At 35.1% G+C, this 17,729-nt stretch overlaps 1 protein-coding gene and 1 pseudogene across 2 annotated transcripts in view; one reads left to right on the top strand and one right to left on the bottom strand.

Annotated features, from left to right (window-relative positions):
• The window catches only part of LOC143908417 (odorant receptor 9a-like), a 7,254-nt gene extending 229 nt beyond the window's left edge, over positions 1-7,025 (top strand). Inside the window, exons 1-9 of the mRNA XM_077426086.1 lie at positions 1-469; positions 1,455-1,574; positions 2,105-2,222; positions 2,847-3,120; positions 3,283-3,399; positions 3,485-3,575; positions 3,749-3,885; positions 4,017-4,149; positions 4,212-7,025. The exon at positions 1-469 is cut by the window's left edge and continues 229 nt beyond it. Coding sequence (XP_077282212.1) covers positions 314-469; positions 1,455-1,574; positions 2,105-2,222; positions 2,847-3,120; positions 3,283-3,399; positions 3,485-3,575; positions 3,749-3,885; positions 4,017-4,149; positions 4,212-4,259 — 1,194 coding nt within the window. The 5' untranslated portion in view covers positions 1-313 and the 3' untranslated portion in view covers positions 4,260-7,025. The remainder of the gene's footprint in view (positions 470-1,454; positions 1,575-2,104; positions 2,223-2,846; positions 3,121-3,282; positions 3,400-3,484; positions 3,576-3,748; positions 3,886-4,016; positions 4,150-4,211) is intronic.
• LOC143908428 (uncharacterized) overlaps positions 1-17,729 on the bottom strand; it is a 268,255-nt pseudogene that overhangs the window by 49,059 nt on the left and 201,467 nt on the right. The gene's annotated exons all lie outside the window — the stretch shown is intronic.

Below are 17,729 nucleotides of genomic sequence, written 5' to 3'. Positions count from 1 at the left end.
GTAACAGTCTGGTCTTAGATCGATACTTGCGAATAAAATTTTCATACCTCTTTTGTCTGTATCGAATCCACGAAGACGATATTCCTAGCATGACTGTTCGCTTTTTCTATATAATTATGCAATTTCCATAAGATAATCTTGCAGCTTTACAATGTGCCGTTTTGGTTTTTGCGGCATAAACACTTTAGCGGTAAATATGCATTTTAGATTTTACGACAATCAAACATAAAATGGAATTCTCAAGAGACGATCTATACTCTATGATAAGTGAATTTTGCTCTTGTAATAGTAGCAACAGAAGATAAGAGACAGAATGGGCGATATCGAACATTTCTTTCGGGATTCGCATTATAACATCATTCGAATACTATTAAGTATCAGTGGCCTATGGCCTTTTTATACGCAATACAGGCGCTACGCGATATATCTCGCTATGTTACTGATACTTGGATCTGGATTTATATTCGAAGTAAGTTTAAGAAGAACGTATATTATTTTAAAGTACTATTGCATGTATGTACTATTATAGCTTCCATTATTGCGTTCTTCCAAAAAGATGTGTGGTAATTAAATCTTTCTTCTATATCATTTCGTCAAGATATCTATGCGTACAAAAATCCATATTTACTTATAAGTGTATTTAATATAATTAATGTAATTTGCGATCGGGTGCACATAGGCCAGGATAGCAGTAAAATTGGTCGAACTGTTGGAATCGATTTTGGAGAGCGATAGGACAAATATATTATTGTCATTTTAATAAGTTAGACTAATTATTTTTAAAATTCCATTGAGTTTAACGGGCTGTTTTTTACGTGACAATGACTTAAACGTTTTGAAAATTATGTATGCATGACTTTACTTTTTATATATTTCATTAGTATTGTTGTATTGAAAAATATTCTATTGCTTCTCATCCATTGTTATACTTGGACAAATCACTGTAATAGTGCAAAGTGCAAAAGACAAAAATAGGAGAACGTTATACTTATATATGTATTATTGAATTTCAATGTGATCATACTTTGGAAACATATTGCGTCCTAAAGTGTTACTACTTATCATAACGAGTAAAGTCTTATTGGATACCTTAAGCGGACTACACACACAGAAAGATATGTATCAATAAAAGGTATCATATACCGTCTCTCCATCGTGTGTAAGTACGTCTCCGAAGGTTTCATGCGGTATCAATAAGTATATCGATACATGAATCTAGTTTCCCGCTGTATTAAATCCGTTTTTAATTTCAAAAATTTTACATCAAAAATGGAATCAGCGAAATCGAAAACCTTGTATAGGTACTTTTTTATTAGGCATTCATTAGGCCATATGTTAAATGAGATATTGAATTTTTTGGCCACTTTTACTGCTCTCTTGTCTTAATGTAAAGCGGTTCAATTTAAATCATTTGTTATATGACATGTCTACAATGTAATTAACGGAAAATGTAGATGTTGGGTGTAATTGAAATCAAGCACGACTCCTTCGAAGTGATTGATGCCCTACCGTTGCTTTGTTTTGCGATAGTGACTATAAGTAAAACATTTTGCGCGGTATATACATTACCACAGGTGCGTAAATAAAAATGATATTGTATATAGTAAACTAAACAATTAACTAATAATAAAAATTAGATAATTATTTAGTTTAGGGGTGCAACTTCCTGCGACTTTGACCTTGACATATATTATAGAGAGCACTCTCCTGAGAGCACTAACCTTCTAAAGGTTTCAGCTGCTCGTTATTGATTAAAAAGTTATTAACAAAAAGTTTGAGAAATATAACAGTTTGTGTCAGTACTAAGGAAAATAATTTGCGTGTATAGACAGTACATATGTAGGCGGAGGAGGGGCTACGCCCCTACCCTTCTCTTCAGGTGTTATATGTGTGTGTTATATAATAACTTTTTAATAAATAACGAATGATGGCTAAAACCTTTAGAAGGTTACTCACAATCAAGAAATGCTCTCTTTAATATATATGTCAAAGTCAAGATCGCAGGAAGTTGCTTCCCTAAACTAAATAATTACGAAAAGCAGTAGCAATAAGTTCGAAAAATAAAATTAAATCTTATCACATTTAAATCTTTATCGAGTAATAGATAAAAGTGCTTCTTATAAAGATGCAAGAGTACTGTCTTTCCCCAAAATCGGATGAGGAAACTAAGATACAGATTTCGCACGCGCAATATGGGCGAAAATTAGGCTACACTTATACGGGTGATTTTAATAGTATAATCGGTTTAACAATAATTTAGTGCAGTAACAAAATTTCAAACACATTAATATAACAATTTTATTTTTTAAACAATTTTTAAATATATTATACAGTGTGTTACTTAAGTAAGTACACAAACTTGATGGGGGTATTCCTTTGCTTATTTTAAGAAGAAAAGGTCTTATAAACATATGTTCTAAATTGATTTGTTTTCAAAATACAGGGTGTCAAAGATGCACGCTCCTTAAAAATGCTTTATCGGTATTAAATGTTTTATTGATACTAGAAAATAGTTCTTAATACCATATGTACAAATACCAAATTTGAATAAAATATTTTTAAATATTTTCCAGATTTTTGAAGTTTTTATTTCTTTTTCTCAACTTTGACACTTTGTATTTTAAAAACGAAGCGGTTTAGGACACATGTTTATAGGACTCTTTCTTCTTAAAATAAGCCAAGAAATATCCTCTTCAAGTTTGTGTACTTACTTATTTAACACCCTGTATATATTATATATATCTTTAAATACGTTTGAAGACGTTTGACGCTTTTTAAAATGTCGAAGTATTATACATAACTTTTTGGCAATAATTGTAAATTAGAGTAATTATTCTGCAAATTAGGTTTAATACTAGGTCACAGCATTATTTATATACTTTCGACATTACTGACAAGATTTTTCCATACGGAATCCAAGGAGTTTAATGAGACATCAAGTAAAGTGCAAATAGGACTCCCTCATCGCGTTAATTATATGGTTGATTTAGACACGTACTACGTTCCAATTTTTATACACAGCGCCATATGCGATTTTTCTTACACAGTCTTACTAGTTATATTTGATGTTCTATACTTAACACTGGTCGAATACTGCTGCGGTTTGTTCGCGGCTTTGAGGTGAGTCTAATCAGTCTAATGAACAATCATGATTTAAGTACATAAATTCTATAAAAATGCGAGCTCAACGCAAATAATGGGATAGTTTATTTCTTGCGAAAATACTTTTATTTCAAAAAGGCGCTTTTTTTTATTTTATGATAATATTGAACTTACAATTAGATACCGATTAGAAACCGCGTTAGTCTTCGAAAACGAGAGGTTGACGATGACGACTACGAAAAATATATCTTATGCGAATATCGCGTATAGTATTCGCAGACACACGGAAACGATGCAGTGAGTATACGTTCAGACATTTAGTATTAATTATCTTCGTGTGAGCAATAGTAATAAAATAATATGTTTGCGTATGTTGTATTAGATTTGTTGCCATCATAGAGTCAATATACAGCATACCTCTCTGTATACATATTGGACTAACTGTACTTATTTTAAGTGTCCAGGGATATCAGGTATATCTGATGAAAATTTTCACATAATCGTAATAGTTCTTGGATGTGCTTTTGCATCGCATATATAAATTATTTAATAAAGTATTTAATAAAATTAACTACTTAAATCAACTGTATTTATCATACTTTATTAATTATACTTCTCGTATATTAATTATACTTCTTTTGTACAGGTGATAAATAACACGGAAGACATTAATCGTCTTTTAAAACTCAGTGCTTATCTAAACGGAGTTTTAATTAACGTTTTCTTCCAAAATTGGCAGGGTCAGAAAATCATAGATTCCAGTGAGAAAGTGTTTGAATCCGCGTACGTATAATATAAATATAAGCAGTAGCACTTTTGCAAAATCTTGAGTCATATAACTCATGAAAAACGTAACAAAATCGCAAGCGGATAAATACATAATATAATTTCGAAATGTCTTGCAAAATTTCCAGATATAATTCAGAATGGTATAATATGCCGATAGCAGCGAGAAAGCTTTTTATAATGATAATGATGAGATGTGAGAAACCATCAACACTAAGAATGGGTGAAATCGTTGTATTGTCATATGTAACTTTCAATACGGTAAGTGTAATTGTTTTATAGGATGTATATGCGTGCAATTACTCTGTAAAAATATGTTCAAGGTGTTGCGTACATCATCGTCATACTTTATGCTACTACGATCTTTGTAATGAAAATTTAGAACGTAACTAAGAATGTCTACGTTTATGTAGATATTATCTCATTACATGCTAGTAACAGACAGAAATGAGATCTTATAAGATCGCACGTTTATGAGCTAACTTTCCTTCCAATGCTTTTTCTGTAAATAATTAAATAAAGCTGTAAAAAACCTATTAATTTCTAAAGTAAAGAAGATTTCCTTTTCTTGTGAGAAATCCACGTTACTCTATTAAAAACTGTCATATAAAATATTTATCGATATAAAGAAAATATTTTATTTCAAATTTATTATTACGAAACTTTCCATGTGCTGAACTCTTGATAAATAATTATCGCTGGTATTCAGAGTCAGATTTTATTTCAAGACCGTTTTGACTACGTCCGAAAACTTTATTCGGGTGCACACTGCATTGTTCTATCTTTGCTACTTACTAAAAATTGAACAAGAACAGAATGGCGCTTGTGCACCCGAGTAAAGTTTTCGAACGCAGCCCTTAACCCTTTCGGTACGGAGAGTGACTATAGTCTTTTACTACGTTTACGCGAGCGTTACTTCTGTAGTAACTGTTAACTGAATTGTACTATTGACTCGCGTAATCTCAACTCGGTCTCGAAACTTTGTCGCGGATGGTTCGTCGGTGGCTCGTAGGAGTTCTCGATTCGGAGATTAATAATCACACGAGGGGTCGGTTTTCCATTTTCGTCTTTAATTAAATCACGTTGAATACACTTATTGGAAATACACTCGTTTCGGGCCTCTGCCCTACGGCCCTACGCTCTTAGTTCGCGCTCGATCGTTAATATCGCGTTACTCTCTCGTCTTTCACGCACCTTCTACCTTCCTAACTCTCTGACTCTCTCTAACTCTGTAACTCACTGACTCTCTTTACACACACAAACGCTTACCAACGCTCATACGCTCTAGTGTCATCTCGGCTCACTCCTTCGCTCGCTCATTGGCTGTCGCCATTACTCCCTATAACGCTCCGTCTCATCGTCTTATTCGCTCGCTTACAATCGCTATCGTTATCATAACTTACGATAATTCCTTCGCGTAAACGGGATTTTGTAGTAACTTACGATAATTTACTCCGCGTAAACGAGTGAATTATCGTAAGTTACTACAGAAGTAATGCTCGCGTTAACGTAGTAACTGTCCATTATACTGTTCGCTGCGGCCGAGCAGTAACTATAGTCAATTTACTGTTTACATACTGCTTATACTGCGGCCGAGCAACTTGAAATGTTAACTGTTAACTTTAAATATTTCTGTTAATAAATTTTTTAAATGTTTTTGTTATTGAGTTTTATTACATATAATAATTGAAAGCGTTGAACGTCGAGTGCCTAGCTCTCTCCGCCAAATCGCGTATATCGGCAGATCGACGCTTCGGCCACTAGAGGGCCGTTCGCATCCCGGTCGCTTCGTACCAAAAAGGTTAAGTAATGTTTTAAGATGCTAATACAGCTTCGTAATTGCTTCATGACATCTTAAGATCGTACTTAAGACGTACTTAAGGCTTAAATACACACAGATAGCAACGAGTCTGTATTGTTGCTGGCATGTTGCCGACAACATAGTATGTGTTGCTAGCAGAATTGTAGCAACTGTATACGTATACGTATTGGACACCCCAGCAAACGCAAAAGGATTAAAAGGTATTAAAATTTTTTAATACCTTTGAATCCCTTTTTTGGCGGAATTAGATGAAATTAGATGGGATTCGAAATGAGATGGTCCAATCCCATGGAATCCAAAAAAGAAATTTTAAATTCCATCCACTCCTATGGAATCCGTAAAGGTTATGGAATTGCATGGCATTAGATGGTTTACGAAACGTCTCGCGCTTCCGTTGGGCGACCAAGCGCCGTTGTTCGTCGGTAAGCTTTTGTGTATGCCTAAGGGCATTACACGCACTACTGCCGACGGGCAATTAGCCCGAAAATGAGATTTGTAAGATCTGTCAGGCACCGTAGGGGGTCCCTTTACATAGCGGTCGAGACGAAACTTTGAACTCGAGAAGATGCCCCGGCGATGCGACGCCTAGCGGCGTCGACGCGAATTGCCGGTAATGCAGATACCGCGCGGGCGTGTACTATTATTGGCGCGTACCGCCACAGAGTTCAACACGGACACTTTTTAATCCCTATCCTGGCATTCAATGGTATTCATTTTATTGTCAGAATAGACGAAATTCAATGGAATTCAATACGGAAATTTTTAATTCCTAGTTTGGCGTTCAATGGTATTCATTTCGTTAACGGAATCAATGGTATTCAATGGAGTTCATCAAGAAACTTTCCAATCCCTAACCTGGCATTCAGTGGTACTCATTTCGTTAACGGAATCAATGGTATTCAATGGAATTCATCACGAAACTTTCCAATCCCTAACCTGGCATTCAGTGGTATAATATTTTTGTGTTGGAATTGGATGGGATTCAAAAAAGACAAATTCTTTCCAAAATAAGGAATTCCATGATATTGAAACTATTTCAATCCCTTTTTTGGACAGAATGGAATTCGGAAAGTCCTTAATTGAATTCCTGGCAATCCTGTTTTAATTCTTTTCAATCTTTTTTCGTTTGCTGGGACGTATAAGTTTACCTTTCCTTGCATGAATCACGCTTCGGATAATTTATCGTATGCTTTAATTTATTATATGTATAAGATTAAGAATGCGACAAAATGCCCATCAGGAGAATTTAAAGCTAATTAAAAAATTTGTTGTAAAAAAGAAATTGTCTAAACTTACAAACGAATAAATGGTTTTCTTAAAACAAATAAAAGGATTTTGAACGTTTTATTTTTAATTCAAAGTCATTTATTATTTCTTTGAGCTAAGTTGAAAGACTTTCTTCAGTTCCTGAGGACATGGACAGCGACAAGTACCATAACAACGTAAAATGATCGAAACTTTGGTAAGGTATCTTCATGATATCTTTCTTTGTTAGTTATTTTAAATACTTATGAATAACATCTTTCCAGATTGCACCATTATCTCTAGCTCTTACAGATGATCCTTTTGTAAGCATTAAATGTGATAAAGTAACTGCTACTACAGTGCAGCTTATGTATTCATTTAGACTGTGCAAAATTTACAGACCAGTCACCAAAAATGTTTATTTAGTGCCATGCGATTATCGATATATAAGTAAGCAAAGTTTTATGCACAATTTTTTATCATGCACATCTTCGAGATTAATATTGAAATACTTCTATAGGTGATTGGTGTGAAAAGTCAACTCCAATTAACGCTTTTCTGCGCATGTGAATAAGATATATAGAGAAGGAAAAAACAGATGATATAATCACGATCAATAAAAATAATGTATGTATATTATATTGTGTGTAATATATTAGGTGTTTTCTATTCACATCAAAACTCAGATAATATTCACTTGTGACGTCGTTCTATCCTTTTTGGCAATTAATGAATAACAAAGACAGAATAAAATTACTTACTTTAATAAATGTACTTTGTGGTGTTTTTTTTTACATTTTTATTTAGATCATTAGATTGAAACAAAATGAGAAATAAAATTAAATTTGAAAATAAGTTTTGATTAAAATTAAATTAGATAATGCTCAGAAAAGAAAGATGTATTTTGTTAACATACCTATGAGTGTGTTCCGTTTCACGCATGATGCGCATAATATATCGTTTATCCTTGTTAGAGAGAAAAAAAATAAAAAGACTAATAAAAAAAAGAGACTAAAAGAGACTAATAGACTAATAGAGAAAATAATATAACGTTTTAAATAAATTAATACACCGTTTGTCTTGATTCTGATCAGCTTTTTTTAGGTATATCTGATAAGTTAGTCAATGGGTGATACGAGATACAAGTAAATATATTGTAATTGCCTACATGCATTAGAAATCTAACGATTGATCATACGTCCTTTAGGATTATGTAGATATACTTTGGACGGCAGTGAATATTGCGTTCGGGATTTATCGCCAAGAGGTGGTCATCAGGGAGGTGCCGGTAAAAAAAAAATTCAGGGTATATGGAGTGGCAGACAAGGTCGTCTTCCAACCTAGCGTAGAGATCGTAGATACGAATGTCGTTTTACTACTGATGACGAAGACACTGTTTTACAGCTAAGACGTTTTAAGTATCGATAGAGGTAATAATAATAATACTTATTGGTTGCGCGCGTGCGTTATTATTTTAATAGTAAGCGGAATAGCTTCAAGAAATTCTGGTTCAAAGGTGTTCTCAATAATGTTCCTTTCTATTTACTTGAGAAAATTGAGTTTTTGATTTACGATTATTAGTATATAGAGTTATTTAACAACATTAGATTTTTACGTTTCAAAGCTGTGTTGATTAATAGCATCATGATGATAGTGAAAATGACTTGTTCGAATCTAACGCGGTCAGATGTGCATAAGGAGTCAGTTTTTATTTCCGAATACACTTTTCACGTAATTTAGTGTTTTTTCTTTTTTTTTCCTTTTCTTTTAATTATATATATATATATATATATATATATATATACATAAATATTTTTTTATTACTTTTACTACAGTCTAAGCATACTATATCAATCTTTGGGATTTGATATAGTAATAATATAATCATAGTAATCTGTTTATATGTTATTTATTGTTTTATATAAATGTGATGACTTATTACAGAGAGCGAAGGGGTGATGATGATGATTAACGGCGAACTAGTAAAAATAGAACAACTTTGGAGAGAAGAAATAATAAATTGTACATGTGGTTTTATGGAATAAACCAAGAGGAATGCTTTTTCCAGTCGATGGTTTCGAATGTTGCTGACGTATCTATTTCGTTGCAAATGCATCATTATGAAATGATGATCGGTAGTAAATGAGAGATATGTGAATTAAAAAAAGATGTGTACATTACCTAAACAGTATCTTTGTATGATTACAAACTATCTTCATCTAATTTTTTAGTGACAATGTCCGAATAATTTGCGTTAGTATTTCTGTGTAAAAAAAATATGACGATTATATTACAGTATATTTGACGATTTTAACATAATTATAGAGGTAGGGTGTCTAAATTGTTATTGTTCCATCCAAATGCTCAGAAAAGAAAGATGTATTTTGTTAACATATCTTTTATACTATTCGGATAGTATTGATATTTTATGCTGCTTAGAAACAAGTAAAAAGTATTTTAAGACATTTATTGTATTGTTTCCAAAATATAAAAACTTGTGTTTAGATTACAGATATACGTTTTGGGTACTGGCGATCTATTTCGTTGCAAATGTATCATTATGAAATGATGATCGGTACTAAATGAGAGATATGTGAATTAAAAATATGTGTAAATTACCTAACCCTTTATCAGATTTTTTAATTTTAGTAGTGACAATGTCCGAATAATTTTGCGTTAGTATTCCTGTGCAAAAAAAATATGACGCTTATACGATTATATTACAGTATATCTATTAGAAAATGAAACAATTGTTTAAAGGTATCCTGTATATCATAGCATCTATTTGCTTCGCCTGTTAATGACGCGTAAGATAGTATAATCATTAAAGTAATATTTCTTAAATGTGTATATTTCATACTTAATTTTATTTCATAAATTCATAAATCGTTTCCATTTATTACGCTATTATGAGGTAGGATATGTAAATTATTACCGTTCCATCCAAATGTAGCTTTTATAGTATTATTTATCGTATCGATACCTTAAGCTGTTTATAAAAAAGTAAAAAGTATTTTAAGACGAAAGAAAGATATAAGGATAGAAAAAGGAGAAAAAAGGAGAAGAGAAGGAACAATATAGAGAAAGGTATAATATATTATAAAAATATTTATTATATTGCAAATATATTAAATTTATATATTAATTAACTTCTTTATATACACTACCGCTCACACATTAATTTCAATATACAACAAATTCGTTGATTGTAAAGGATGAACATCATGATACGTGTTTTGCACAGAAATGAATGCACTTGCTGTTATAAACATTTTACTTGCATGCATCGATTTTTATATAAATAATATATAAAAATGCAATGCATGCAAATGTTGAAAGTGTTTATAACAGCAAATGTATTCATTTCTGTACAAAACACATGTATCATGTTTATCCTTTACAGAGAAATTAACAACTATAGGGGTATATTGAAATAAATGAGCGGTAATGTATATAAAAAAGTTAACTAATATATAAATTTAAATATATTAGTTAAGAGATGGAGAGATGGAAGGAAGGAAGGGCAGGGAGAAGTGAAAAAGGAAGGATAGTGGGAGATAGGAAGAAGAGATAAAGCAATGGAAGCGAAGGTAAGAGAGCTAGAAAGGTGGAGAGAGTTAGAAGAGAGAAACAAAAAGAGGAAAAATGTAGTAGTGAAAAGGGTGGAGGTAGTGGAGAAAAGGCGAAAGAAAGCGGTAGAGAAGCTATGGCTAGAGATGGGGGTGGAGGGAGGAATAAAGGAGGTAAAAGAGATAGGAAGAAAGACGGGGAAAGAGAAGATGGTTTTAGTTAGGTTAAAAGATAGAGTAAGAAAAAGAGAGGTAATGCAGAAAAAGAATGTGTTGAAAGGGAGGATGGAAAGAATAGAGAATGATATGACCTTGGAGGAAAGAAAAATGCAATGGAGCCTGAAGAGGATAGCTGAAAAGGAGAGAAGGAATAGGAGGGAAGATTGAGTAAAGTACGGAAAAATTTAGATAGAGGGGAAATAATGGTGAGGGGAAGTTGGGATGAGGAAAAAGAAGTCCTGATAGATGGGAGGGGAAATAAGAGAGAGGAGCCAGAAAAAGGAGGGTGGAGAAAGAGGAACAGAAAAGAAGGATAAGAGTAGAAGAGAGGGAGACGGAAAAATGAAATGGAAAGGTAGTGAGGAGAAAGAAGAAACGATGGGAGGGGAGGGCGGAGTAAAGAGGGAGGAGAGGAAGAGTAGGGAGGAAAAGAGTGGGGTGAGGTTGAGGGGAAAAGGGAAAGGAGTCAGAGAGAGTAGAGTGTGAAAAGTAAAAAGAAGTGAAAGAAAGGAAAAAGAAAGGGAGGGGGAGGAAAGGAATGCAAGAGAGAGGAGAAGAAAAAAGAACAGGATTGAAACCTAAAGATAGGCTTTTGGAATGTAGCGAGAATGAAGGGAAAACAGGAAGGGTTTGGGAAAGGATAAAAAAGTAGGATGTTGTAGAGTTGTTGGAAACGTGGCTGAAACAGGAGGAATAGGAGAAGATGAAGAATAACCTGCCAAAGGAGTTCAACTAGAGGATACAGGGTGCAAAGAAAGAAAAAGTTGGAAGAAGAGGAAAAGCACTAGGTGGGATAATGATGGAAATTAGAAAAGGGTTAAAAGAGAAGAATGGGTAAAGGAGGAAGGTTTAGTGATTAGAAAAGTAAGATAGAAGAAATAGAAATGGAGATTGGCAATAGTTTACGTAAGCGGAAACTTGGACATGATGATGGGTAAGGGTAAGATAAAATTAATAAAAGAAGAGGAAGGGAGAGAGGAGAGATGGATAATGGAGGCGATTTCAATGCGAGAACAGAGGAGAAAGGAGCGCTGGAGGATGGAGAAGAGGGAGCTGAAAGAAAATCGAAAGATAAAATGACAAATAGGTAGGAGGAAGGGCTGATTAGATGGGTGGAAGAGGAAGGGTGGAAAATTATGAACAGAGCAAAAGGAGGGAGATGAGGGGAAGGTGACTTTTACAGAAGAAAGGGGGGAAACAGTGATCAATTACGCAATAGGAGATAGAAAAGCTTGGGAAAGAGCAGTAACAAGATTGGAGATGGGGTGTGAGGTAGGTTTGGATCACCAATCAGTAGCAGTACGGGTGGACAAAGGGGGTAGTGGTGAGAGGAGAGAGACAATAGCGGAGGTAGAGAGGTGGGTGGAAAAGACGGACTGGTCGGAAAAAGTGAGAGAGGAGTTTAGAAGAAGAACGGAGGAGGTAGAAGTAGGTAGGGGAGCGATAGATAAAGAGGTCGAAAAGTTTACAAAAAGAATTAAGATGGAAGAAAGGATGAGAAGAGTAAAAAAAGGGGCAGAAGGAAATGGAAGATGATGGGATGGGAACTGTAGGAAAAAGAGGAAGGAGGTAGAAAGGTTATTGAGAGACTGAAAAAGAAGAAAAAAATATAAAGAAGATTATAAGAGAAGGAAGAAGGAGTATAAGGCAATGTATGAGAGAAATAAGGAAAAAAAAGAAATCAAAAGTAAAAAGTATTTTAAGACGAGAGAAAAGTGTAGAGATAGAAAAAAAAGAAAGAAGGAGAAGAGAAGGAACAATATAGAGAAAAGTATAATATATTGTAAAAATATTTATTATATTGCAAATATATTTAAATTTATATATTAGTTAATTTCTTTATATATACTACTGCTCACACACACACACACACACACACACACACACACACACACACACACACACACACACACACACACACACACACACACACACACACACACACACATTAATTTTAATATACAACACATTCGTAGATTTCTCTGTAAAAGATGAACATCATGATACGTGTTTTGCACAGAAATGAATGCACTTACTGTTATAAACATTTCACTTGCATGCATCGCATTTTATATAAATAATATATAAAAATGCAATATATACATGCAAATGTTGAAAGTGTTTATAACAGCAAATGTATTCATTTCTGTACAAAACACATGTATCATGTTCATCCTTTACAGAGAAATTAACAAATATCGAGGTATACTAAAATTAATGTGTGTGTGTGTGTGTGTGTGTGTGTGTGTGTGTGTGTGTGTGAGCGGTAGTGTATATAAAGAAATTAACTAATATGCAAATTTATTAATTAAGAGATGGAAAGATGAGAAGAAGGGAGGGCAGGGAGAAGTGGAAGAGGAAGGAAAGTAGGATATTGGAAAAAGAGATAAAGTAATGGAAGCGAAGGTAAGAAAGCTAGAAAGGTAGAGAGAGTTAGAAGAGAAAGACAGAAGGAGGAGTGTAGTAGTTAAAGGGGTGGAGGTAGAAGAGAGAAGGCGAAAGAAAGCAGTAGAGGAGCTATGGCTAGAGATGGGGGAGAAGGGATGAATAAAGGAGGTAAAAGAGATAGGAAGAAAGACGGGAAAAAAGAAGATGGTTTTAGTTTGGTTAAAAGATAGAGTAAGAAAAAGAGAGGTAATGCAGAAGAAGAATGTGTTGAAAGGGAGGATGAAAAGAATAGAGAATGACATGACCTTGCAAGAAAGAATCAAAGAAAAATGCAATGGAGCCTGGAGAGGATAGCTGAGAAGGAGAGAAGGAATAGGAGGAGAGATTGGGTAAAGTACGGAAAGATTTGGATAGAGGGGAAGTGGTGTAGTTGGAATTAAAAAAAAAGAAGTCCTGAGAGATGAAAGGGCAAAGGAGAGAGAGGAGCAAAATAAGGAGGGTGGAGAAAGAGGAACAAAGGAGAAGGGAAAGAGTAGAAGAGAGGGAGACGGAAAAATGATATAGAAAGGTAGTGAGGAGGGAGGAGAAACGTTGGGAGGGTTGGGCGGAGAGAAGAGAAAGGAGAGGGAGAGTAGAGAGGAAGAGAATGTAGTGAGGCTGAGGGGAAGGGGGAAAGAAGTCAGAGAGAATAGAGTGTGGAAAGTAAAAAAGAGTGAAAAAGAGGAAAAAGATGGTGAGGGGAAAGAAAGGAATGCAGGAGAAAGGAGGAGGGAAAGGAACAGGAAGGAACCCTAAAGATAGGCTTTTGGAATGTAGCGAGAGTGAAGGGAAAAAGGAAGGGTTTGGGAAAGAGGATAAGAAAGTGGGATGTCAGGGGGTTGATGGAGACGTGGCTGGAACAGGAAAAATGGGAGAAGATTCAACTGTACAAGTTCTTATGTCATAATCTAATCTAAACTTATGTATTTTATATTAAAAATATGAATTTCATCTATTAATAATTTATTAGTAATTTATTTGTTTAATAATCCTATGGTATTATAAATATCTTATTTAATGTTACAAAAAGCTAAAAAAAGAAATGTTAATCTGGCTCAAAAATATTTCAGAGATGTATTTGGTTTTATTGTGGTTTCTTTTTCATTATTAATTTCAATTTCTATTGTCAGATCGAAATTGATTTAAATTTAGATTGCGTAAATCAATAAATATTAATTAGATTTTATTTATACATATTTCATTTTTTGTAACTTAAAAAATATGCATATTAGGAAAAATTAAACAAAAATATATACAATATGCTTATAATAGGCAATAAAATAAAATTATTATAAAAAATAATAACAAAATATTTTTAACAATAAGAGAAATAGGGGACCGTTACTATATATAATCAAATTAGAATAAAATGCTATACGGTCCAAGCTTATATTTTTGACAGCCTGATATTAATTTCTGTGTGTATGTATACATATATTTTTCCAACTTATTTAACTGCGCACCGATTTTTTGTCGGATTTAAAACACAGCTATTGTTGGAACATTAAAACCCTGAAACTCTCCGGAATTAAATCGATATTTGATTTAATTACATAAATTAATTAAAATATCTAAAAATAATATTCATTTATTTAACGGAATGTGACGGGAAATGAGAGAAAAAAGTGGACATACAAAAAGAAAGGTAAGATTGTACTAATAGATTATCTTTTAGTAAATAAAGAGAAAAAACAGGCGAAATTATAGGGATGGGAGAAATAAGAAGGATGGCGGTGGGAAACATTAAAAGTGTAAAGGCCTTCACACATAAAATCGCGTAAGGACGTAAAACGTAAGCGTAAGAAAATCGACCAATCCCAATCAAGTACTTATTGTGCTGTCCGTAATCCCAGGGGAAATTACTCGATTGGGATTGATCGATTTTATTACGCTTACGTTTTACGTCCTTATGACATTTTATGTGTGAAGGCTTTAAGGAGATTCTAAGTAGAAGGATAGAAGAGATGAGATAGTGAAGAGTTAGGAAGAATAGAAGAAGGAAAAGAAAAAGAGGGATAATGGAATAATAAATGTAGGACTTCCGTTTTCGATTGATTAGATGTGAGACGACAGATTTTGTAAGCGAATAACGGAGTGCGAGTGTGAGAGGTGGAGCGAGGGAGAGTGTGTGGTAAGCAAGGGGCGATCACAGTGTGGGAGAGGGAAGGTGTGAGAGGGTTGAATGCGGAGAGTTCAAAGAGAGAGCCCGTGGAGGCTGAAGAGAAACAGGAAGGTTGAGGTTAGAGAGACAGACGTAGAAGAGGAAGAGTATAAAGCGCTAGGGTAAAGAGCTAGGGAATTCTGGGGAGTTCGGGAATAACGTGGGGAAGCAGTACGGCCATAGAATTGGGGAAAGAGAGACGCGGTAGTACGGAGAACGTAAACGAGCTTTTCAAGAGGAAGAAAGATACAATGGAGAAGGAAGAAGGAGCGGTTGGGAAAAAGAGCGAGGACCTTTTCAAGAAAAGCAGGAAGATAGTGAGAACGCCACCAAGGGGGAAAAGATATAGATATGAAAGGGTTGTTGAGGGAATTAGGATAAAAGCTGAGAGAGGGGTTAAGGGGAGTGAGAAAAGAATTAAGAGAGGTGACGAAGGGGCAAAGGGAGGCAATGGTGGAAGAAGTTGAGAAGATAAGGAACGAACTAAAGGAGAGAGAGAAGAAATGAAGAAAAGGAAGAGAAAAGAGTTTAAGAATAGAATAGAACATTTGGAAGGAAAATTGGAGGGGATGCAAATAGAGTTAAAAGGAGGAGTTTGTGATGGAGGAAAAAGTGCAGAAGGAAGCGGTAGAGGGAAAAGGGAAGGGGTAGGGAGAAGTCTGATTGGAAAGAGGGTGGAAAAGCTGGAAAAGAGGTTTAAAGTGAAAGAGAGGGGAGAAAGAAAGAGAAATATTTTGATAAAAAGAGTGAAAGAATACGGGAGGAATAAAGGTGGAAGTAGAGGAGGTGATAAAAAAGATAGGCTTAAAGGTTAAGATAGAGAAGATTAGAAAAATAGATGCGGGAAGGAGAGAGAAGGGAGGTATGGCAGTAGTAAGAGTAGGAAGTGAGGAAGAAAAATCAAGAATAATGAGAAATAAGTGGAAATTGAGAGACAAAGGTACTTGGATAAAGGAAGATTTGACATGGGAAGAAAATGGAGGGTAAATTAAGTTGCATGGAAGGCAAGAGGAGAGGGTACGGATAGGGCAGGGAGAGGTATGGATAGAGGGGGAGTGGTGGGTGTGGGATAAGGTAAGAGATGTGCTTAGGGATAGTAGAGGGAGGTGTTGGGAAGCAGGGCAAGGGAAAGGGTAGAAAAGCAAAAGAGAGGAAATGCAAAAGTAGGTTAAGTAGAAAAGAAATAGGGAACGGGTTGATGAAAGAAGAGTAGAGATTGAGAAGGATAAGAGGAAGGAATTAGAGAAAAGATTTGGAGAGAAAGAGGGGTAGGAGAGAGAGAAGAGAGAGAGAGGAAAGAAGGAGAATATATAAGGTAGCTTTTTGGAATGTGGCGGGATTAACAAATAAAGATAAAGAGTTTTGGAAGGGGCTGAAGGAATGGGATTTAATGGTGTTATGTGAGAAGTGGGTGGATGGTAAGGGATGAGAAAAGATGAAGGAAAGGCTGCCGAGAGGTTACGTGTGGAAAGTGCAGAAAGCAGGGAGGAAGAATCGGAAGGGTAGGGCGATAGGAGGAATGATAGTAAGGGTGAGGGTAGGGGTCAAAATGGAAAAAGAAAAGACGAAAAAAGATAAAGAAAGAATGCTATCAATAAAGGTGAGGTTAGGGAAGAAGTGGTGGAACATAGTAAGAATGTATATAAATAAGATATGGACAGGAAATTGGAAAACCTAAAGTAATAGGTGGAAGGAGATAGAGACGGGAGTGAGGGTGCTGATAGGGCGGATTTTAACGCAAGGACGGGGAAGGAGGGGGGATTTGTAGAAGAGGGAGAAAAAGAGAGAGGAGAAAAGGAAAGAAGAACAAAAGATGGCAAGGTAAACGAGGAGGAACAAAACTTATGTAGGTTTTTGGAGGAGCATGGGTGAGCGATTTTTAACGGAGAAATTAGAGAAGATGAGGAGGGAGAATAGACGTATACAGGGAGGAGAGGGGAGTCGGTGATTGACTGCGTGTTGGGAGACAGGAGGACAAAGGAGAGGATAGAACGGGTAGTGATGAAAGCAAAGGTCGACTCAAACCACCAGCCAGTGACGGCGTGGGTAGAAAGGGTAGAGGACGGTTTGGGTAAAAGGAAGGGGGGAAGGGCGGAAGTGAGAGAGGAGATTGGTCGGAGGAAAGCAGAAAAAAATTTAAAGAGTTAGTGGGGGATAAACAAATTCAGAAAGGGGAGTGGAAAAGGAGTGGCAGGGGCTGAAAAGAAGGATAGGGAAAGTATTAAGGGAAGTGAATGGGAAGGGCAAAAAGGAGAAAGGGGCTGTTGGGGTGAAGAATATAAGAAAGGGAAGAGAAAGGGCTCATGTTAAGGAAATAAAGAAGGAAAGGAAGGAAGAGTGGCAGTTATAGAAAAGAAAAACAGCGATACAAGAAAATGTATAAAAAAAAGAAAAAAAA

This window comes from Temnothorax americanus, unplaced genomic scaffold (assembly GCF_048541705.1).
Source record: "Temnothorax americanus isolate GAGA-0224 unplaced genomic scaffold, ASM4854170v1 Scaffold94, whole genome shotgun sequence".
In the NCBI taxonomy this organism is placed as follows: Eukaryota; Metazoa; Arthropoda; class Insecta; order Hymenoptera; family Formicidae; genus Temnothorax; species Temnothorax americanus.
This window is presented reverse-complemented; position numbering and strand designations above follow the sequence as displayed.